We start from the raw sequence: 20,751 nt of genomic DNA, 5'->3' as shown, positions 1-20,751 counted from the left end.
TAGGTATAGATAATTTGGATTGGTGCGCACTTGCAACGTCAGACTCTCTTAACCGCACCTGCTGTCAGCCGATTTCCGTTTACTCAGTATACATTCGTTCGTCGAGCCCATACACCGACAATTAGAGATATTTACACGGTAAGACCGGGGCTAAAGTTTGCTCGATTAGTCGTGGCTTAAAGGCGTAGATTTGGTAGAACGGTTAACTGCGGCCGTGCCAGCCTCACGGAGGACTTTGCAGCTTTGCAAATCGAGCGGATAAAGGTGCCAGCTTAATTCCAATAGCTGGCTCGCTATCGGCTAGTACTGAACAAAACACAACACGTCTGCTTGACGGTTAGCGGATACGAGGGTCAAAATGTATACAAGACTAAGAGGTAGGAAGGGGGTGTACAAGGTTGAAGGTAAGCAGAATGAAGGGGTTGGGGAAAGGCTTAGCCATCGTTGCTCGTAAACGTTTTATGTCTAACATTCGGCGGTGGCAAGGATGAGAAGGGACGCGTACTATCCTGTTTCGTTCGGTGCCTCGACCAGCAACACCAACGACGCCTGCAGCCCTAGACCGACGCGTTATAGCGGTACGCCCTGCACGGCCAGCAAATTTGTTTCCTAACGCCGACGCGGCTTAGTACATTGCTCCGCCTGCTTGCCGTCACTAATTATTTTCCGTAACAAGCATGAAATATTCCCGTGAGAGCACAGACGACGGTCTCGGGGAGATATTACATAAGCCGCATGCTCGCTCGACACCCACCTATCACCTCCCATCTCTGTCTCTCCTTCTCCCATTTCCTTTCTCTCTCTCTCTCTCTCTCTCTCTCTCTTTCTCTATCTATCTATCTATCTATCTATCTCTATCTATCTTTCTCTCTCTCGTTCTACGACGCTTAGCTTGCTTTCTTGTTTCCTTCCAACTAGCTTCGCTGTTCCTTCTTAGTGTCTACTCGCAACAACCCTCTACCACCGTATCTTCCTATTCCGGCCAGGAGTCTCTTGTGTTTGTATGCGCAAGTGTACGAGAATGTGCTCCCGCCAAGAGAGAGAGAGAGTGGAACTGAACGCTATAAAACACCTTACGGCACTGCCTCGGCAGGAAGGAAGGAAGGAAGCAGCAAAGATCCACCCGTAAACGTTACGATGGAACTACCCCCCCCCCGTACTTTGCTACTCTTAAAACCGGAAGGATTGTCTCGTATGTCTTCCAAGTGTCCATCGAATATGCGAGACCACGTAAAATAGCGGATGCATAGTCGATTATGAAATTCGTTTTATCTCCCGCGAAATTCTTCTTACCTCCTGTGTTTTCTTTCGGATCTCCGCAGACACGATAAATATATCGAAAGAGAATATGATTTTATTAGCTTAACATATTCCGTTACAAATTGACAATAGTAGGTAGATTTTATTTAGCAAGCCCTTATTCGTCTTTCTTAAAAAACAATTAGTTATCATCGAGTTCAATTTTTTCCATGAACGCACGATATCTTTCATAATAAAAAGGCAAATTTGTCAGGCTCTCGTTGTTGTGAGCGGATTTTCTTTTTAAGTGTTACGCGGTAAGCAAAGTTAAAAATTGTATATGGGGTAGATATGATTGTGTAGACAATATGATACGGTTGGAAAGAAAGCACAATATCATTGGTGGTCGTTTAAAGTGAACCGAACAATGGCGACGACAATGCGCATGTGTGCACTGGCTTACCGACTTTGTGATCTTTCCATTAAAATTTCGATTAAGGAACGAAACAGAAAGGTAGGATGGTGTTATATACTGTCGCTAACGCTTCCGAGATTGGTGCTAGCTCTCTTTTTAGCAGATTCACGGGAAAAAAACTTTCGAGGATAAATACGATTACCATGCAAAGCACCGTGAAACGTGTGCAATCGGCTAGATGGCAAACACACGTACGTGCACGAAACGCACACGTTAAAGCATACGTGTCGTAACACTCTAGAGTATGTCCTATGACATTATGTATATCCCTCTCTCTCTCTCTCTCTTTCTCTCTCTCTTATAAAGAAGTCGCTTTGTCGAATATTTAGATTTTTTTAAAATTATTTCTAAGCTTCGTGAGTAACAGTAAACAGTCGTTACTCGCGGAAAAATCAACTTTCAATTTTAGATTTTTCTACCGTAATCAAATTATCTCCCCAACTTTTTTTCGAGTCACGATTTAGCTCCATGATAGGAATAAAGGCGAAAGAAATTATTATTCCGAGTTGTCCAGAGATAGGAAAAAAATTAACACCGCGTCGAAAAGAAGTTGGTTGATATCGTCGCACGAATATTGCGTCTCTTTCGTCTCTCCTCGAACATTTTCATCCTACAAATTAGCGATGAAACATTCAACGTAAAATAAATCGTTTTATTAATCTTATTAATTACCGTCAATTTTATTTAACTAAAGAATTACTTTTTTTTATATGTCCAAGGGATAGATAAAATATTAACTAATTTAAAAAGTAGCTACCGAGGACTTTTATACGAATAATAAATGCAAATTAATGAATTTCGTTTCTTTTTAATTTTGTAATTTTTTTTGTTCAAAATGATATTAAATATATAAATCAAATAATATAATCTCAACAATATATTTTCTCATTGTCTCCGGCATCGAATTATTTTTCAGACACCGGATTTCAACGAATTTGGAAAGATTTTCCTAACGAAAAATTATAGCCAGACGCAAAACGCCATTAGCGAAAGTATTACCGGCGTCACTAATGGTATTCATTCTCCGATTCATAACCACGCGCGAGTGCTAATTTGTGGAAATGGAATATCTGTCCTGTTTTGTGATATGATTATTCTGACGTTGATGAGGTTTACGTTAATGGACTGTTGGACTGGTCTTCGTGGAAAATGTTCGGCGAATGACCATGAATGTAAAGCAGATTCGTCCACGAAATTATTGTAAAAAGTTTCGACGAAACGCAAGCAGATCGATGGTTGCCACAAATTTGAATGAACGCTTTTCGGAATTTGCACGATTATACTATTTTATACATATATATATGTATACACTTAATCTACATACATGTAGATTGATTGCGGCGTTTAAAATAATTGACACGATCGAAAGTGCTCGAACGCAACTGGTCGAATGACTTTTATCGAGTACTTTCCACTGACTGATTTTTCCGTTCATAGACCGTAACTTGACTCAATTAAATCGATTATTCGTATGTGCTCATTCATATAGTATTTTTTTAAACTAGTTGATCGTATTTATTAACGCAGCGGTTTGTTCATGCAGATTTAATTGTTTCTTGGAAATAAAAACAACTGTTATGATTGACGGAGAAATTGTTGAATTTTTATTTAACATAATACTAGATGTGTAAATTTCATTGAAAAGAAAAGAATACTGTTATTACGATTTTCATAATGTATAATGTATTTTATTATTGAATTATTTACGCAATAATATGTACATGGTTGTATAGAAAATCAGGGTAAACTTTATCTACACAATATCTTTGCTATTGGTACACTAATTGCATTTCCTTAACGATAAACTTATAATATATTTGCTTTGTTGAATGAGGTATAACGTTTTATAAGTTACTTACATCGAGAATACGATTACGACAAAAGTAGGAATTACGATTGGAATTACAATACGCATGTATCACGCAAGCCGTGGAAAAATAAATGTACATTCATCTTTGGCTAAGCGATTTATACTTTTGTTTTTTTTATATTAATTTATTATTAATTTGATTATATTCATTATCACGCCTAATCTTAACATTTTATTGTACAATTAGAATTAAAATATTAAAAATATCGATGTTGTTTATATAAATTTCACTTGTTTGTCGAGAGAAATATCCTGTACACTATTATTACGTTTTTCTTTTTACGAAAATAATACTATCTATGCTAATACTTATAATTCGCGACTTGATCAGAAATATCGAGAAAATTACTATTATAGATTTCATTTTCTTAATTAAAATACTGGTGATACGACTATGCTTTCGCAAGGAAGTCACGTAGCTCGTTTGAAATTTTTTCAATTAGACTTGTAAATCGACTTCTACTTGTTGCAAAATATTTGGATCTGTAAAAGAAAGAAATTTGTTTGTTTGTTTCGTTTAATTCATAATTTGCTTCGTAATAATCTCATAATTACTTACTAGAACGTTTTAATCAATGTATGTTTATCGAAGTAAACTTTAGAATATTATCGATTTCTCAAAATCATAATAAATATCGTTTGCCTTTAGTCAGCAATATGTCGAAAGTTTGTCAAACGTGAACTTGTTGTTCTATTTATATCTTATATTGCACAGTTACATACGATGGTTTAAAATATTAATCGAATAATAATTTATAAAATACCATTTCGATTTTCTTCGACGTATAAGCTTCTTCTCTGGGAGTTTCTGCCATCGATCGTGTACCTAGCTCTAGGTTCGATTCTTTGCGCGGATATATAAGTCGGTATAGTGAAATCGTCAGGACTAGAAGCAACAGGCCTATTGGATCTTCTTCTGCAAATCACCAATCCAATAACTACACCGATGGATACTAAAATCAACGCCGCTACACCTGCATTTAAAAACAACAAAATAAAAATATATTTAATTGTATTTCAATACAGAGATGCACTATATTAAAATCAATTGTTGAAATCTTTTCCGAGTTACGTTTGTACTCGTATCGAAAACCCATAATACAAACAATAATTTGTTGGCTATTGAAAAGAATATTTTTCTACCTATAAGAGCAATCACGATGATCATGCTTTGTGAGTCGACTTGAGGAATTGCTTTCTTCAAATCCTCGAGGAAAATGCCAGTACTTTCTAATTTTCCACCAATTGGTTCAGCAACTTGTACGTGCTTAAGAAGAGCAGGATCACTTCTTCCACGTCCGTTGACTGCATATACGTAGAGAGTATAATCATAGCCAGGTTCGAGATCGTGAAGTCGGAAGATAGGATTTGGATTTCTTTCTTGATATATAGGCGGTACTTCGCTCACTGCACCTTGATCGCTCTGAGGCGTTTGAAGGGTTTGTGGAATGACCTGTACGATGCCAGAATTACCAAAGGAACCGCGAACTTCCAAGAGGAAGTGCTGTGGTGAACCACCATCCGAACCAGGAATACAATTTACTTCTAAGGAAGTGCTTTCGTTGTGTAACGAACAGTCCATCGGTGTTTGTGGTGTTTCTGCAACAACAAAAAATATCCTAAGATAAGGCTTCCTAGGAAAATCGTTGATTGAAATTAAAATTAATCTTGTATTTATCTATAGTCATGTATATCGTAAGAAAATTGAATTTGGTCAAGAATTGTTGACCGTTTATCGACGATGAGTAATATAAACTGAAATAATTTTAATTTTTTGTTACAGAGATTAACACTTGTGTCCACCTTTAACGGAACAAAAAAGAAAGTATTCAAAATTGGGTAGCAGCTAACAAAAATATTATCTCACAATGTATATATGTATGTATATGCCTATTAAATTCGTCATTTGATCGACTTTGTTGATTAACAATATGATAGTACTTACTTGCAGGTACTACGTTGAACAAGCATGGTAGCCTTTGCCTTCCTATACTGTTACTAGCCCAACAAGCGAGAGTACCGTAATCGGTATCCGCACTGGGAGTGTAATCCAGTAAACTAACGAGGCCATTATCTCGAACTCTTGAATTTGGTAGCGGTAGGACGTCGCTTCGCGTTCCATTGAAACTCCAGGAAAATCGAATCAACTCGTTTGGATCTGCTTCGATTTCGCATCTTACGGTCACCGTTTCGCGTCTAACAGCCATTATTTCTCGCCTCTCATAACCCTCTCTGCATCTTGGAGCATCTGTTCGCATCATCGAATTGTTAACAATCATAAAATTGTTATTTTTTTTAATTATTTAGCAACTTACACTTCATGTGAATAGGAATAGGTGGACTTCGTCCTTGTCCAACAAAGTTTGTAGCTTCGCAAGAATATTCACCAGAGTGGTCGAGAGTGAGGACACGCAAAGTGAGCGTATTTGAGGATATCAAAATACCAGTACTCACGTCGTGAACTAATCGTACGTCCTGAATAGAAAATTTCTTCGTTTATTATTATCTTAAGTGATTTGGTTTTGTTCTAGACCAAAAATTATTGAGGAAAAATACTTACGTCGTGATACCAAATAACTTTTGTCGGTGGGGGATTGCTCTGAACATCGCAGACCAATTTCAGATCGTCCCCTTCTCTTAATGTGTCTAGAATATATCCTGTTGCTAGGTGAGCCGTTAGAACCGGTGCGTCTATCGATTAATATTATATGAAATAAAATTGAAAGATCTCGCGATAAATCGAATTCCAATAAGATTTCTAATAACTCACAATGAATGTGAAGAATTTTCGTTTCTTCGAGAACCCCGCCAGGAAATCGAGGATTTTCAGCTTTGCAAGTAAGTTCCTTTCCATCGTCATTTTTTCCAAGAGCAAGAACGATCTTGCTGACGGTGGAATTACTTCTTTGAGTAATAGAAACGATAGGATCACCGATCACCTCGTCACCTAATTTCCATATAATTCTGGCAGCTGGCGAACTACCCCAAGTTTCACATTTCGCTGCGATCGGACGACTGGCGTACATCTCTTTGTCGCTTATGGTGATTTTCACCACGGCTGGTTTAACTTAAGAGAAAATAAACGAATCAATGAATAAAATCTATTAACACGTAGAATATTATTATATTTAATTTAATTATGAAAATAAATTTCGCATGATATTTCATTAAGTTAAATTTTATGTTTCATCGTAATTTATCGTTTTTTTTAAATTAAAAATGAGTTCTTTGAAATCGGATAGAATGCTTCGTCAAATAGAAAAGTATTTTTACAGGAAACGAAATTAACGATCGAAAAGAAGCGTTCGTCTGGTTGGCATTTGAGGGGTGTATTTTTATATTCGACGACAATTCTACGAAATGCAGCCGCCAAAGGAGTTAAGGAGAAGAACGCGCGAAACCGCCGGAATTCGCTTTGCTTCCGCTGCGGTTCGCTTGCCTCTCCTAAATTTAAACTTCTTTCTTCGCTGGTCGCATAAAGCTTTTTCGCTGATATCATCGTAGAAGAGCTTTCACGTTTCTACTCGTCAACGAGTTCAACTAAAGTTTTCTTCTCAAGATATTCGCTTAAGTCGGTGTAAATGTTCCTTTCACTTTCGATCGTAAAGTGATCCGATTATATTGTTTTTTTTTTTGTTTTATTATTTCTTTTTTTCTTTTTACTTTCCTCAAAAATATCGTCAGAGACGCGATGAAATGAAAGCGAGATATTTTTTTTAACTGCAAAGCAAAACGATGAGGATAGTTCCGTTCCAAGTGCCCTTTAGCATGTGCTTGAAATCAAAGGAGTGACCTTGGAGGGCGTCATGATTCGGTCTTTCTAATTTTAAGCCGAGAAATATGCGTTAGAGTTTAGAAACGGCATTTACAATACGTTAAGCTTTAAAAACGTCCCTCTGAATACAATCAAATTATAGAAAGTTCCGTGTAGACAAGAAGATAATTGCAATTCGATAAAAATCAAACGAAACCTATCAATATTTTTCTATTTCACACGAATAACTTAACTTTCAAAAGGGATAACAAAATGTCATTACGATTCTGCGGTTCGTTAATATCGATAATGTGCATATCATTTGAAATAATTACTCACGATAAATATCAAGAGGTACTTCTCGAATAATAGGTTTCGTCATAGGGGCGGATTGAGCTCTACACTCAAGTTTTGTGCCCCATAACGACCGAGTAATGTTGCCAATGAAGAGATGATTTATCGTGAATTTGCTCAAGGAACCAACTTTAGGAGTGTCGACTACACCGTCGAGTAGCTCACCGTCCTTCCACCACGTTACCGATGGTTTCGGTTTTCCTAAAATTGAAAAATCATTCGATATTCATTTGGGGAAGATACTTTACATATTTATGAAATGTAAGCATGAATGATAAATATAGTTTTACCTCCAGAAACTTGGCAGGTCAAAAGCAGACCATAACCCTCGAGAAAAGGGCCGCCTATCCCAGTTACCTCGCGTCCCTGCGCATCGTATATTACTGGTTTCGTCGGTTCCTCTGAAAAATATAAAAGAGGGCCGCTCTAATGATATTTCTTGGAATCAGGGTTATAATAGTAAGATCGTTTAGCATAGAGTAGATTTTAATTGCTTCCTATTAACTTAAGCAGACACTGGTCCGTGTGATCTAACACGATTTTACGGGTCAGATTAAAATCTTCAATTAATTTTTATTTATTCGTCCTTTGAAAATGTCAGTTGTAGTTACCATCTACGTTTCAATTTCAAACTTTACTCAAGATTCTAGGAATATATATACTTATAGATATACTTCAATTACCATTTTTTCTTTTTTTTTTTTTGTTGGAAATCCATTAACAGTCTGAAACGCGTAATATTATACGACACTACTTACCGACGAGGGTGAGGTTTGCTCGGAAATTTCTTGTTGGGGAGTCAACGAAATCAACTCTACATCTGTATAAACCCTGATCCTTATATTTGACTTTGGTGATCTTCAATTTTGATCGTTGACCGTCGCCCACTTGAAAGTAAGTTCTCCTTCCAAGGTCGTCGCTGTCGGCCCAATGAAATGCGGCGCTTAAGTTACCGCCTCTTGCGTCTAGGCTACGGAAAGTTTGTTGTGAGGTAGATATCAAGTATCGTTATTATACTTAGTTTGAGAAGTTTTATGATAAACTCAACTTTTAACAGGTAATAACACTCGTTTAACTTAACACCTGTTTCATTTCTACTTCTAATCTAATAATCATTAAGAAAGATTTAAATTACGAGTTATTACCTATTCGTGCTAAAAATCTTACGAATTGCAAGAAACTCGTGAAATTTTCCAGGAAATGATTTCATGGAAACCATCCAAATTCGATAGAACTTATATACCAGAGTAAACAGTATTGCCATAAGCTCGGTGAATCTTGATGACTAACTCGCAAACTGGTATCTATTCGCGGACGGAAAAAAGGATAGTTGGCAGGCTGAATGCTCAGATTTAGATTTGCCGCTTAGGACTAACGCGTTATGCAATCTAAGCAAGAAATCTTTATGGTGAAATGACAAATTTCTTAAAAGACAGGAAAGGTAGAAGTATACAAATGAATCGAAACAAACATGGTAACATTCTTCAAATTCTTTTTCTTATTTTTCTTATTTTTCTTATTTTTGAAGTTATTATAAGTTCGATAACAAATCCTTTTCGTTAAAATATCAAAATTCATGGAACGTAGTAGATTTAAATGTCTTCACAAAGTCATGGAATTGATACAAAGCGAACGGAAGTTCTTTCTAACCGTACTATTAAATATAATTGTCGAGGGAAAAAACAGAGAGCGTACGTTTCGACGCAGTTCCAAACGCTTATTCGTCGTTCCATCTTCTTCGTTTTTTTTCCCCATCTCTTTTTCTTCTTTCCCTTTACTCATCTGCTATGCCTGTTTTTTATCGAGAAATTCTAGGTCTCATAGGCAAGCGTCGAATGAATAAACAAAGCCATAAAGTCTATGCAAAAGAGAAATCTGTTTCCTATACCGTTTGACACGTCACCTGTTCATTACCCTTTAATAATGTTTTTCTATTTTTTTGTTTCGTTCCTCCTGCGGTTCCAATGTTTATATGCGAGAAAAAATCAAATTAACGTTATTTTTAACCAATTATTAGAAATAGTAATATAATTTTTATCGTTTCTAGTTAGCTTTTAATAATGTTCTATATGTTAGGAAGCAATAAATATAAATAATGTTACTAAAATAAAAGAGAATTGAGACATTTTTTTCAGTTAGAAAATGTATTTATGTATTTATATATATTGACAGTTGATAATAACGTACCAGTCGATTTTATATACGTCAATATGAGAAGTCTCCCTTTCCACCAATTTTATCCTATTCAATAATATGATTGAACATTTTAAATGTGTATCCCCCTCCCCCATGTATATGAACAATTTTATATATTATATCTACACTGGAAAAAGTAATATCTCTTGAATAATAAAAACATATACAAAAAATAACGAGCCACATTTGAAAATGGTTTTTCATTTACGAGTAATCATTATATTTTTATTTCCATACATCTTTTATTACCAATAATTGTCATTTTTTAAATGAATTGAGAGCAGTGCTATAGTAATTTAGTAATTTATTCTTACGTACGAAAAGGTATGTGTATTTTTATCATTATTATTATACATTTCCTTTTAGATAAATACGATAATTGAAAGTAAAAATGCGAAATGAAAGTTTTAATGAGATAAAATTAACTAGTAAACTATTATTAAAAGTGCTCAGTTATATAAACAAATATTTACAAAATACTTTAATGTATAAGCTGTATGCATATGCGTAAACTTTCCCCTGTAAAACGTTTCCAGAGTGAATTTCATAAACCGTACCGTGAGAGACAATTTTTTTCCAACTGTATACGAGTATTTAATGATGCGCAAATGGTGACACGCATGCTTACAGTTTTTCAAGAAGTTTTATTTTCTTTACGATCGAAGTTACTTCATTTTCGTAAATAAACTCGATGAACCTAACATCGCGTTTCCATAAACGCGTCAGACGAAAACACGCGTTCAATAAGTTTGCTCTATTTTTGTGATTGGTCGACGTTCACGTATTCCATCAACCCAATTTCCATCAACGATTCCGATTAACCAAACTCTTTCCAAATATTTCGATTTATATCACTGATCTAACTTAACCTGTTTTTACAATGATCGCTTAGAAAATGGTTTAATTATATTTTTTATTCGAATTGTTATATATTAAATTGTTCTATTTTATTGATTAATTGAAAATTTGATATTCGATTTTACAATTTAATATTAAAATACTTTGCAGTTCATCTATTTCTCTCGAAACTAAAAAACTAATATAAGATGGATATTTTGTCGGTCAACAGTAGTTATTTAAATTTTTAGTAAAAAATACTGCTCATGTTTATTTTCCTATCAAATATTGAACATAGTGATATTTATTTGCCAACCGGATACTCCACTGTCGGATTTTTCGTAAACAATTTTTCGTAGAAACTTATTTAAACGAAAAATACTGAAAATTCTAATAATTCTTATATAACGAAAATCAATACGTGGAAGTAAATAGTTTATTTAGTTACAAGTACAAGTCGTGTCAAATATTACGTTTGATAATGATCTAAGAAATTTAGATGAAGGATAATATAGAGACCCGTACGATTTGAGACCGTCTGTTTTAGGTTGTGAGATATTTCGAGATGCAGCATCAGAACAATGGTATCTCCCAATAACGCTTGCTTGCGGTCAGTACCCGAGTATTATGAGCTTTGAAAGAAATCTCTTTGTGTGAATCATTTTCTAACTTCCACGAAATCAGGAAGTCAATGCAGGAATCTTAAGTGATGCCAAAAAATGTCTTATTCCTCGTAATAGCATATTAATAGTCAGGAAAATAAATATATCTTGACACTTTGAGAAATGATATCTTTAGTGTACATATATGAATAGTTAAAAATATATATATAATACTCGCTCAAGATTATATATATATATTAAGAATTAAATAATTATTTTATATGAAATTTAAAACACAACGATATATTCATAAGATTTGACAAATTATCATAATATCAATTTTAAATCTTATAAAATTTAACATTTAGAATACTCAGTAATCGTGATAAATTTTTAAATAATAAAAATTAATTGTATGTTTTAAGATTACCTGTAAAGAGGTATGCCAGCACTATCTCTAAACCAGAGTACCATGTTTACAGAATCATTAGGAGTGGGAGGTGTTATGTCACATGGTAATTCCACGTCATCTCCCTCGTTGGCCCATATCAATTTGGCAGGTACTGTAAAGAAAAGAAAATAACATCAAAGTATTATTAAGAAAAAAAAAAGAGGAGAGGTATGTATTGGAATAGAAGATATAATACTAGAAAGGAATAAAGAGTCACTTGTCAATGGCATACCAGAGTGTACGTTAACACCAAGTTCTCACGCACGTGGTAGCGAACAACGTCAAGGATCATGGCGGTTTATCGTTTCTATTTCCTCCGCGTATCGTGCCTCATAACATCTTCGTGAATCTAAGTTTAAATCGCGCTCGTGCGAAACACGACGACTCAGAGAATCGTGTATCGAACCTAGATTCATCGTTCTTCTCTCAAAAGCAACCTCCTACCTGAGAGAATTTACAAAGGTAACTTACTTGAATACAAATTTTCAATAAAGATTTTATGCTACTTCTTTGCAAACGCACGCATGTAAATAATCTCAATTTCGTGAATATAATTTTAATCTCGTTAAAAGTGTTGTATATATATATATATAAATAGACGAGAGAAATAAAAAGATAATTTGCAGCATTTACTATAATAAGATCGTTGATCGTTGGATGATGAAAGAATTCGATGTGATGTGGTGGAAAAGGATGAAAAGAACAACGTCATTGAAAAAGATCTTTACTCGAGGAAGTAAAGTTTTCAATGAATTTGATTTCTCACGATGTAAAATTTTCATCTGTATAAAATTTTCTACCCACCTCCCTCCCCGTCCCTCGGACATAAAGGTAAGCACTAGATAAATATCGTGTAAGATAAAAAGAAGAAATAAAACTTGGCAAGCGTTTACTTCTATAAATTGAAGATAAAGGATATATTTGCATAGTTTTTGGCAAGAATATATGCAACACCCCCGTTCAACATTTAATCCAAACGAACATATTTTCTTTTTTCTTTATCCTGCAACTACGTTGTAAAGAGTTGAAAAATTATATCAGTTTGTAAACCTGTTCATTCTGGGAAAAAAATTATTCAACTTTTCTTTTAAACTTTTTCTTTGAGAATCGTAAAGACGTTTAGTCACATTCTACGTGATGCATAATCGAGGAAACAGATAAACGTTAATTAAAACCAACAAATCTTTTGTACGTATCATACGTTTCGTTAAAAATAAATAAAATTCGTAGTAATAAAATTTAAGTATAAAAAGAAAAAAGGAATAGAGAAAAACAAAAAAGGAAACAACAACAGATGAGGTATACTTTAAGACAAATGTTGGAATAAACTTTTTAAGAGACAAGAAATGGGGAAAAGCGTGGAAAGATTAATTTATCGTAGAAAAACGTTTTGCGACGACGATAAAGAACATTCTCGAAGGATTCTCTCACGGTATACATAAAGGCGATTCGTGTAGGTACTTTTATTTTTCCTTTGCCGCGTCAGCGGTTCCGGCTTCGTTTCCTCCCTTTCCCTACATGCAACTTCTTCGTCCTCTTTACTGAAACGCGCTGCTGACAGACAAAACGACCGAAACTAGTTTGTCCTCCCGACAGGACGTTTCGTCGCTTCGCGAAACCTTCCTGCTTCTCCTCCTCTCCTCCTCATTTTCCACCAATCTCCACCCCCCCTTGTTCACCTATTTTCTCTCAACAGAACTAGCGAATTCAGTCAGCTTATTACAAATTTATCTTCGGAGCGGATCGATTATTCCTCTTACTTTTCTCGACGACAAGTTTTCTTACAAAAACTTCAACACGTTTCAAAGAAGGGATGAAGGGGGATGAGCTAAGGGGATGCGCGCGCAAGACTTGACAATCAACAGAAACCTACATTTTCCGCTAATCAAGATTAACCAAGACCCAAGTGGGTGCTTTTCATCCCGTCCCTTTTTCTCTTTCTCTTCTACTTTGAGACTTGTTTTATTTTATATTTTATTTTATAACCCTCTTGACCCAGATAAAATATCGGAGACATTCGGGTTCGTTTTCTTTACTTATTTAAAATGTGCATGAAGGCAATTTTCGATATTAAAAAGATTTTATATGCATATACATATACTTTGAAAAAGATATCTTCGACAAGGTAAAATGCAGTTATGTAAATAATAGTTGTTCGAAGGGTAGCCTAGCTATTTTTGTATCACGTTCGTTGTGAAACCATACTTCCGCTGACTCATCTATTTTCGTATGCGTTGTTTCGGTCTCTTTTTAACTCCTTTCTTTATTTCGTTCTTTCTTACTTTTTTTCTTTCTTTCTTTCTTTCTTTCCTTCCTTCTATCCAGTTTGACGTAGCAGTGTGCGAATCTACATTAAATAAAATCACGTGTTTTAATTCTTTTGAAGTTTTTCTTTATTAAAGTAAATATCTATCATGTAGATATCCGAGAAAGAACTAAGAAAAGAAAAGAGATGACCCGCTTTGATTAAGCTCGACTTTTATATTTTTCTCTTCTTTGTATTTCATGTTAAACTTATTATTTCCCGTTGTTTAACTTTCTCGAATCATTATTTCTTGTTAATAGTTTCATTTTCTTTGTTTTCTCCCTCTCCCTCTCTCTTTCTGTTTCTGGATATTTTAAAGACAATAAATAATTAACTATTCTTAATATCGTATGGATAATCTATGATTTAAATTTTTGAAAAAGGGACAAGGTTATCTGAGAATGGAATTTAAAGGGCCTCTGATAGTTATTGGAACGTTTAAAATAGGTCCGTCCTTCGCAAGTATGTCTACCTGCTGCATTTCTCCACCACCTTTCTTGTTTGATTCTAACTGCAAGCGACCAACACCTGTTGCCATTCCATCCGTAAGAAGTACAGTTTTCCGATAAGACTTCGAGTAGCACACAAACGTCACACATCAAATCGATGCTTCTTCTTATCCATTTAAAACCTTTAACTACGTTTTCCCTTGACACGATCTTTATAAGCGTTCCAATAAAAAATTGTCAAAAATCAAATGATTCATCTTTAATGGAATATTATATTTTAACATTAGCGAATTTAGTGTCAGTAGCAATGGTATAAGAAATTTATTAATTAGCTTTGTTAATTGAATCGTTTCTTTTTATATCCGTTCTTGTAGATATTTAAAGAAAACACATTCCTTACTGCAAATACACACTTGAAGTGGTGAGAAGAAAGATTTATCTTCTACACAACCGACAGGTGGCTACTTAGATTTACATTTCCTTATTTCAGAAGGTACACTATTTTACGATCATTTATCTTTTTTAGCTTGAAAATAATTTCGTTTACACAAACCACAAATTAATCTTTTCCGTTGACCATTTTTTCAGTTTCTTTCGATGCTCTTTCTCTCTCTCTCTCTCTCTCTCTCTCTCTCTTTCTCCCTTTTTTTCTTTCTCACCCTTACCCTCATCCTCTCCCTAGTCATTCTTCCCCGCCCTTTCTTTTTTTCTTTTTCTCTTGGGTGCGATCCAGGTTAACGTCGGTTTTCCCTTTTAACGAACTTACTTTTCGTGTCGTGCCGCAAGGGCTCACGTAAAAGAATAAGGGCGTTTGCATGACCGTTTTGTATGTTAATTTTATCAATCATTTAACTCTTTACCCTCTAGGCTTTTCGCACACTCTATTACGTCACTCGTCATTTCCACCACTTGTTTCACCTATCGAGATTAATATTTCTACAATCTGAACACGGTTATCTACCCATTTACATATTTACGCGATTCGATTTTCACTTGTTGCAGGGAAAACATTGAATATTTTGTTTAGTTGTTATGTGATAAATTATAGGATAGTAACGTTTTGATAATACTTCAGTGAATATTATTTAACGTTGAAGTATATTATCCTAGATTTTGGAAACGAACACGTGTAAAAATCTAATTCGTTGAATAAATTACTGAAACAATCGATAATGTTGTAGTAACATGAAGTTAATTGCATAATAAATATGAAGAACTAATTAGTAAAGAATTCAATAATATAACGAAAAATGGTATACGTTTATATATATATCTACGTTTGAAAATTATTCATCGATTAATAACGCAGTCGATAAAGATCTTCGCGAGCAGCTGCAAAGCAGATGGTGCGTTTTCATAAAGAGAGCCACGCGTTTTTCCTACAATTTATTATTTAAACCCAGTCGCGATAATCAAATTTTTGTTGAAACAAGTCACAAATTAAATTGCATTTTTACGTACGAGTGCACGAATTATTTTTGAGTTTTGTATTACGAGACTAAAATGTATTTGGATAAATAAACTCTTAAATCATTTCTTCTCTCTTCCTTAAGAACAAAAATTAATTGTTGGTTTATAAATTTTGTTTAAGTTAATGATAACCCTTTCTCTCTTTCACTCTTTCTTTATTTACTCGTCGAAGATAGCATTTATATACTTGAGAAAGTTAGAAACTAAATTATTCGGCTGTGAGCCATTTTCATAACTACAGCTCAACATTTCAACTTTTGGAATAATCATTTGAACGGAATTACGCTCAACTTGGTTTGATATAACCTTGGCTACGTTTGTAACGCTGGAATAGCATTCAATTACATGGGCAATCACTCGTGTTGATTTACTAACTTTATTACTTGGCGCATATGATAAAACGAAAAGCATTTAATTATATAATACTTATTCAAATTTATATGAGAAAAAAATAAAAAGATTAAAGATAAAAGATATAAGATATATAAAATTGCAAGATATATTCGAGAAAAATTAAACCAAAAGCGATAGAATTTCCAACAAAAAGTAAATAATAAATATAACAAAAAAAAAAGATTTCTCGTTCTCTCAAGCTTGTGTTTTGAACTTTATGCGTTTTTATCTACCAGAAAACCTTTTGCAACAAATCCCTTGCTACTTTACTTTTACCGTTCAGCAAATACAATATCTATTTACGATATCTTCTTGGGTGGCATGCAAACGTAATAAATAAATCGTTCTGGATATTTTGATTGTGGACAACGGTTGCATCCGATGGAATATTAATAGAATAGTCATTTCCATTCTTGCGACGAAAAATAAATTTCAAATATTATTGGGAATCATATTTAAATACGACCTTGAATAAACAAAAATTTACACATTTTTTTCAAATGTACTGATATACAAAATCGTATATTTTTTCGTTATAGAATTTCCCAGATGGCGAACGATCTTTCTTTCTATATAACAGGGGCGACACTCGTCTTTTTTCTTACACCCGCTGAAAATAAATCGTGCAAATTCTTTCGCTTCGAACTTGAAGCCAGCTGAGTTCTCGAACTTGGTATGGAATCCAAGGGATCGCTGCCGAAAATAAACTACGAGTAGAAGATATTCATCGATTCGTCAGAGCTCCTTTGACATTTTATCAAAACGAAAGATCGTTCTAATGTCCAAGGTTATTATGCAAAATGATATCAAAGAATATTCGAATAAAAAGGTCGAGTGTACTATAATTAAAGGCGTTCCACTTACGTATCTCGTAAAATTCTTCAAATTTATTTCGTTCATTTTTTTCTTTTTATATCTAATCCAAGATTATCTATTTGACATATTGAACGAAATATAACATATTTCATTTTCCTTTTCTTTACGTTTTACCGAGAATATATTTTATTTGAAGATTATACATAAGATGGTAAATTTGAAATAGTAGCGAATTTATAACATAGAATTCTGAGCTAACTTCTTTACGATCATGAAATCCTTAACATTTGAATTGCTATTAAATTAATAACATCAAAGAGCAATTTAAATATTTAAATTACATCTCTTCTTTCCGTAACCTGCTTGCTAAAATAAGCAAATGGCGAGTGAGCGCGCTAAAAATTCCTAGCAAAATATTATAATTTTTCTTTCTTTTTTTTTTCTTTTCTCTTTTTTTTTCAAGAAATAGGATGCCATGCCGTCGGCGCCAGAGATTAATAATGTAATTACAGTCTCGGCAAATGAGCAACGTCGCGAACCTTGCCAAATCAAATCACCATCCGTCCTGTCCTATCACACCGGGTTAATTCTTTTTTTTTTTTATACATCTTTCATTCAATGAATCGAACGGAACGTTAAACGCATGACTCTTTTTGATCAAAACAATTCATTTTTTTTTTCTTATCCCTTACCAAAAGTTATCAAAACTATTTTCGATTATGAAATTTAACAAAATTGTGAGCCAACGGTTTGGTGCTTTCAATTCGAACAATTATTCCATCTTTTAACATTTGTTTTACTTTGCATCATGTTATTTTATTGCAATCTTGTTACGTATGCAGTGTATACATAACAAGATTGCAACTTGTTATGTATGTGCACGCGTACATGTAAAATTTACGAGTAAGTGGAAAAAACTGAGAACAACTGCTGAGTATGAAGAATGGAAACCAGAGTATATAAAAACTCATGTACAATAAATCACAAGGAATTCAACGAGTGAAATGATAGTAGATGCAATGATAGCAATTTGGACAACATTTTTCCATGATAGTTCCACAAACAAGGGTCCACAACATCTTTACTACTAAAAAGGCTCATAATCATGATACAGTTGACAGCGCATAAATGCTGTAAAGGTTAATTAAACATTTTCAACCATGAATATAAAGCTTTCTCGTCTAGGAGAAAATAAAACTAATTAATAATAATATAACTGAAGAAGTATACTTTGTAGCAACCATATATCCATGGATTAAATAAAAAATATGAATGAACCTTTTAATCACTTTGTGCTTATTTCCATCACAAAAATTATAAATTGTGAGCAGCAGATAGAAATCGCAATGGTTTTATTTTTAATAAAATTGTGTCATAAATTTTAAAAATAATATTAACGTCGTTACGTATGGAAATTGGCTTGTACGTCCATCAATTTGTCGCAAGAGATGGATATCGTATCAGAAAGGCTGAATGTAACATGCAGAAGGTTACAAAAAAAGCTTGTATACTTCATAAACACAAAAAGCAATTAGCTATATTTTCTTTTGATAAATGAAAGTTTATTCTATGGTCTTGAAATCGATGATTCGTGAAATTGTGTACAAAAAGGAAATTTCAAAAATTTAGTCCGGCGAGAAGCTCTCAAATTTTTTAAATTAGTTTGTTTCTTTTATCTTTCAAATTTTTAAAATTAGAGTTTTTTTCTCTTTTTTCTTTTCAATTATGTGAGATAACATCTAGGTCAATATTTGATTCTCAGCCAGTTTCCATTATTTCTAAATGAAAAAATTTACATTTTAATCTTCGAAATATGTGTTGTCAAGGAAAGGAAAAGTTCGACCTTATAAATAATACAAATATCTCAACAATACAAAAATAGAAAGGATAAACAAATTGTTTCTTTTTATTGGCTAAAATAAATGTTTCGAACCCGCCTGTCCCCGCCCCCCGGTCCCAACTGGTTAAATTTATTTCGCTTTCATCAAGTATTAGCATTTAAACGGGTTCGTTTAAAATTCACCGAAGAAAATATTTCCAATCGATCAGCGTTCTATTAGCGAAAAAGGAGAGAAGCTTATCTAAACATTATGCATTCGTGTGTTCAGTTTCCCGCGGCAAGGAAAATAGTCGTAAAGGCAACGCTATTATTATCTTAAAAAGTGAAAGTAGAACGTTAGAAGAGAAAGAGAGAGAGGTCTATTCTTGTTGTAAGACGTAAGAGAAAACAAAGCTTCGGTTGAAAGTTTTCGAAGGCGAAAAAGTCAGTGGGTCGCGAATGCGAGCAAGCTAGCGAGCGCGTACGCGTGAGTTTATTTAAATCCTTCCGGTTTGCGCAGCGTAAAGTGGTAGAACTTAGCTTGGTGCTAAGTTTGTAGTTTATTTAAAACTGATCGAGGGTCAGTGCTAAAGGTGATCCTCGTTCGTTCGTTAATCAATAAATCGATGTATACATCAACTGTACTAATGTATTAAACTAAATGGAAATGAATTGGGCTAAATAATATCAATAGTAATAAGAATAATTCTAACCTTTGCTTTGAAAGGGACTTTCTTCTGGCATAGCAGTTGCCTCGGACGTTTGTGCTTTTATCAATGTTAGGAACATCAGCAAACTCGTCGATAAGGTACCATATCCGATCGAGGAGCGCATCTCGAATCAAGCTCAGGTGTTTTTGCCGACGTGTGAAACACCGTCCCCACCACTGATTTTCCTCATTCGATCGATAAACATTCGAGCTTGTAGCTCGAACAAATCAACGTGAAAGTTTCTCCTTGATAAATTCTGAACGTGCTCGATTCTCCAACGAATACACCGCGGTCGACAAAATCGATCGCGAGCTTTCGCTCTTTTCGCAAGATCTTCCTTTCATTCTCGATCTTGCCCTTTTTTTATTTGGTATTTTATTTAATTTTTATTCTTATTTAAATACAAGATCCAATACCTTCGTATCTTATCGTTAACGTTTTCGAATTCGCGAGAACGAAATTATCAAACAAACAGATCTCGTGATTTTTCGTATTTCGAATTTACGACATTTTCAACGAGAGTCCATCCGTTCCTGTCTTATTCTTTATTTGTTGTTTTTTTTTCTTCTCTTTGTTTCTTTTTCTTTTACGATCCTCGTAAGCCCTTTTTTTTCGTAAAGATGTTAGATACTGGCTCGTTCCCTCACACGTGCTCGTTATTACGCCGGACACGTCGCGGCCGGCTCATGGAATCTTTTTGATTAACAAAACGAGCCGTCGCACTTTTTGTCCAACCAACGGACCTCTCTTCTTTGTCCCCGTTCCTGCTCGTCCTCTCGCTTCAATTCCCGTTCGGCAACCCTTTCGTATCTCCCTCGCAACGGCCCGATATTTCCTTTGGCTCGGTCAATACATCTTCCGTCGTTGTTGGAGACATCTAGACGCCGACTGTCCCTTTCTTTCTCCCTTTCTTTACTCGAGAGTTTACTTTTTCTTTTATCCTCCTTTCTTCTTTATCTTATTTCTTTTATTTTTTTTTTTTATTTTTTATCTCTCGTCTTATTCCTCTTC

The 20,751-nt window shown here is 34.4% G+C and overlaps 1 protein-coding gene across 2 annotated transcripts; it reads right to left on the bottom strand.

Annotated features, from left to right (window-relative positions):
- Window positions 1-3,386: 3,386 nt before the first annotated feature.
- On the bottom strand, window positions 3,387-20,672 carry LOC122517664 (hemicentin-2). Of its 2 annotated transcripts, XM_043636187.1 has the most exons (13): window positions 19,744-19,830; window positions 12,011-12,222; window positions 11,758-11,890; window positions 8,451-8,662; window positions 7,983-8,093; window positions 7,678-7,893; window positions 6,355-6,651; window positions 6,145-6,275; window positions 5,900-6,059; window positions 5,530-5,832; window positions 4,728-5,183; window positions 4,349-4,558; window positions 3,387-4,067 (listed from the first exon to the last, which is right to left on the bottom strand). In XM_043636187.1, the coding sequence occupies exons 3-13, from the start codon at window positions 11,799-11,801 to the stop codon at window positions 4,024-4,026; spliced, it is 2,184 nt and encodes a 727-aa protein (XP_043492122.1). In that variant the 5' UTR covers window positions 11,802-11,890; window positions 12,011-12,222; window positions 19,744-19,830; the 3' UTR covers window positions 3,387-4,023. The 2 variants fall into 2 exon arrangements, with proteins under 2 accessions (XP_043492122.1, XP_043492114.1); XM_043636179.1 differs by lacking the exon at window positions 12,011-12,222 and having other exon boundaries at window positions 19,744-20,672.
- Between the last annotated feature and the right edge of the window lie 79 nt (window positions 20,673-20,751).

This window comes from Polistes fuscatus, unplaced genomic scaffold (assembly GCF_010416935.1).
Source record: "Polistes fuscatus isolate 324 unplaced genomic scaffold, CU_Pfus_HIC Scaffold1, whole genome shotgun sequence".
In the NCBI taxonomy this organism is placed as follows: domain Eukaryota; kingdom Metazoa; phylum Arthropoda; class Insecta; order Hymenoptera; family Vespidae; genus Polistes; species Polistes fuscatus.
The sequence above is the reverse complement of the archived record's forward strand: the minus strand, read 5'-3'. Positions and strand labels throughout refer to the sequence as shown.

Coding starts and splice junctions, on each gene's coding strand:
- LOC122517664 (XM_043636179.1), bottom strand. CDS start 19,864: ATGCGCTCCTCGATCGGATATGGTACCTTATCGACGAGTTTGCTGATG. Junction 7,894..7,982: donor GACCTGCCAAGTTTCTGGAG/GTAAAACTATAT, acceptor TTTCAATTTTAG/GAAAACCGAAACCATCGGTA. Junction 6,652..7,677: donor AGTACCTCTTGATATTTATC/GTGAGTAATTAT, acceptor TTTTCTCTTAAG/TTAAACCAGCCGTGGTGAAA.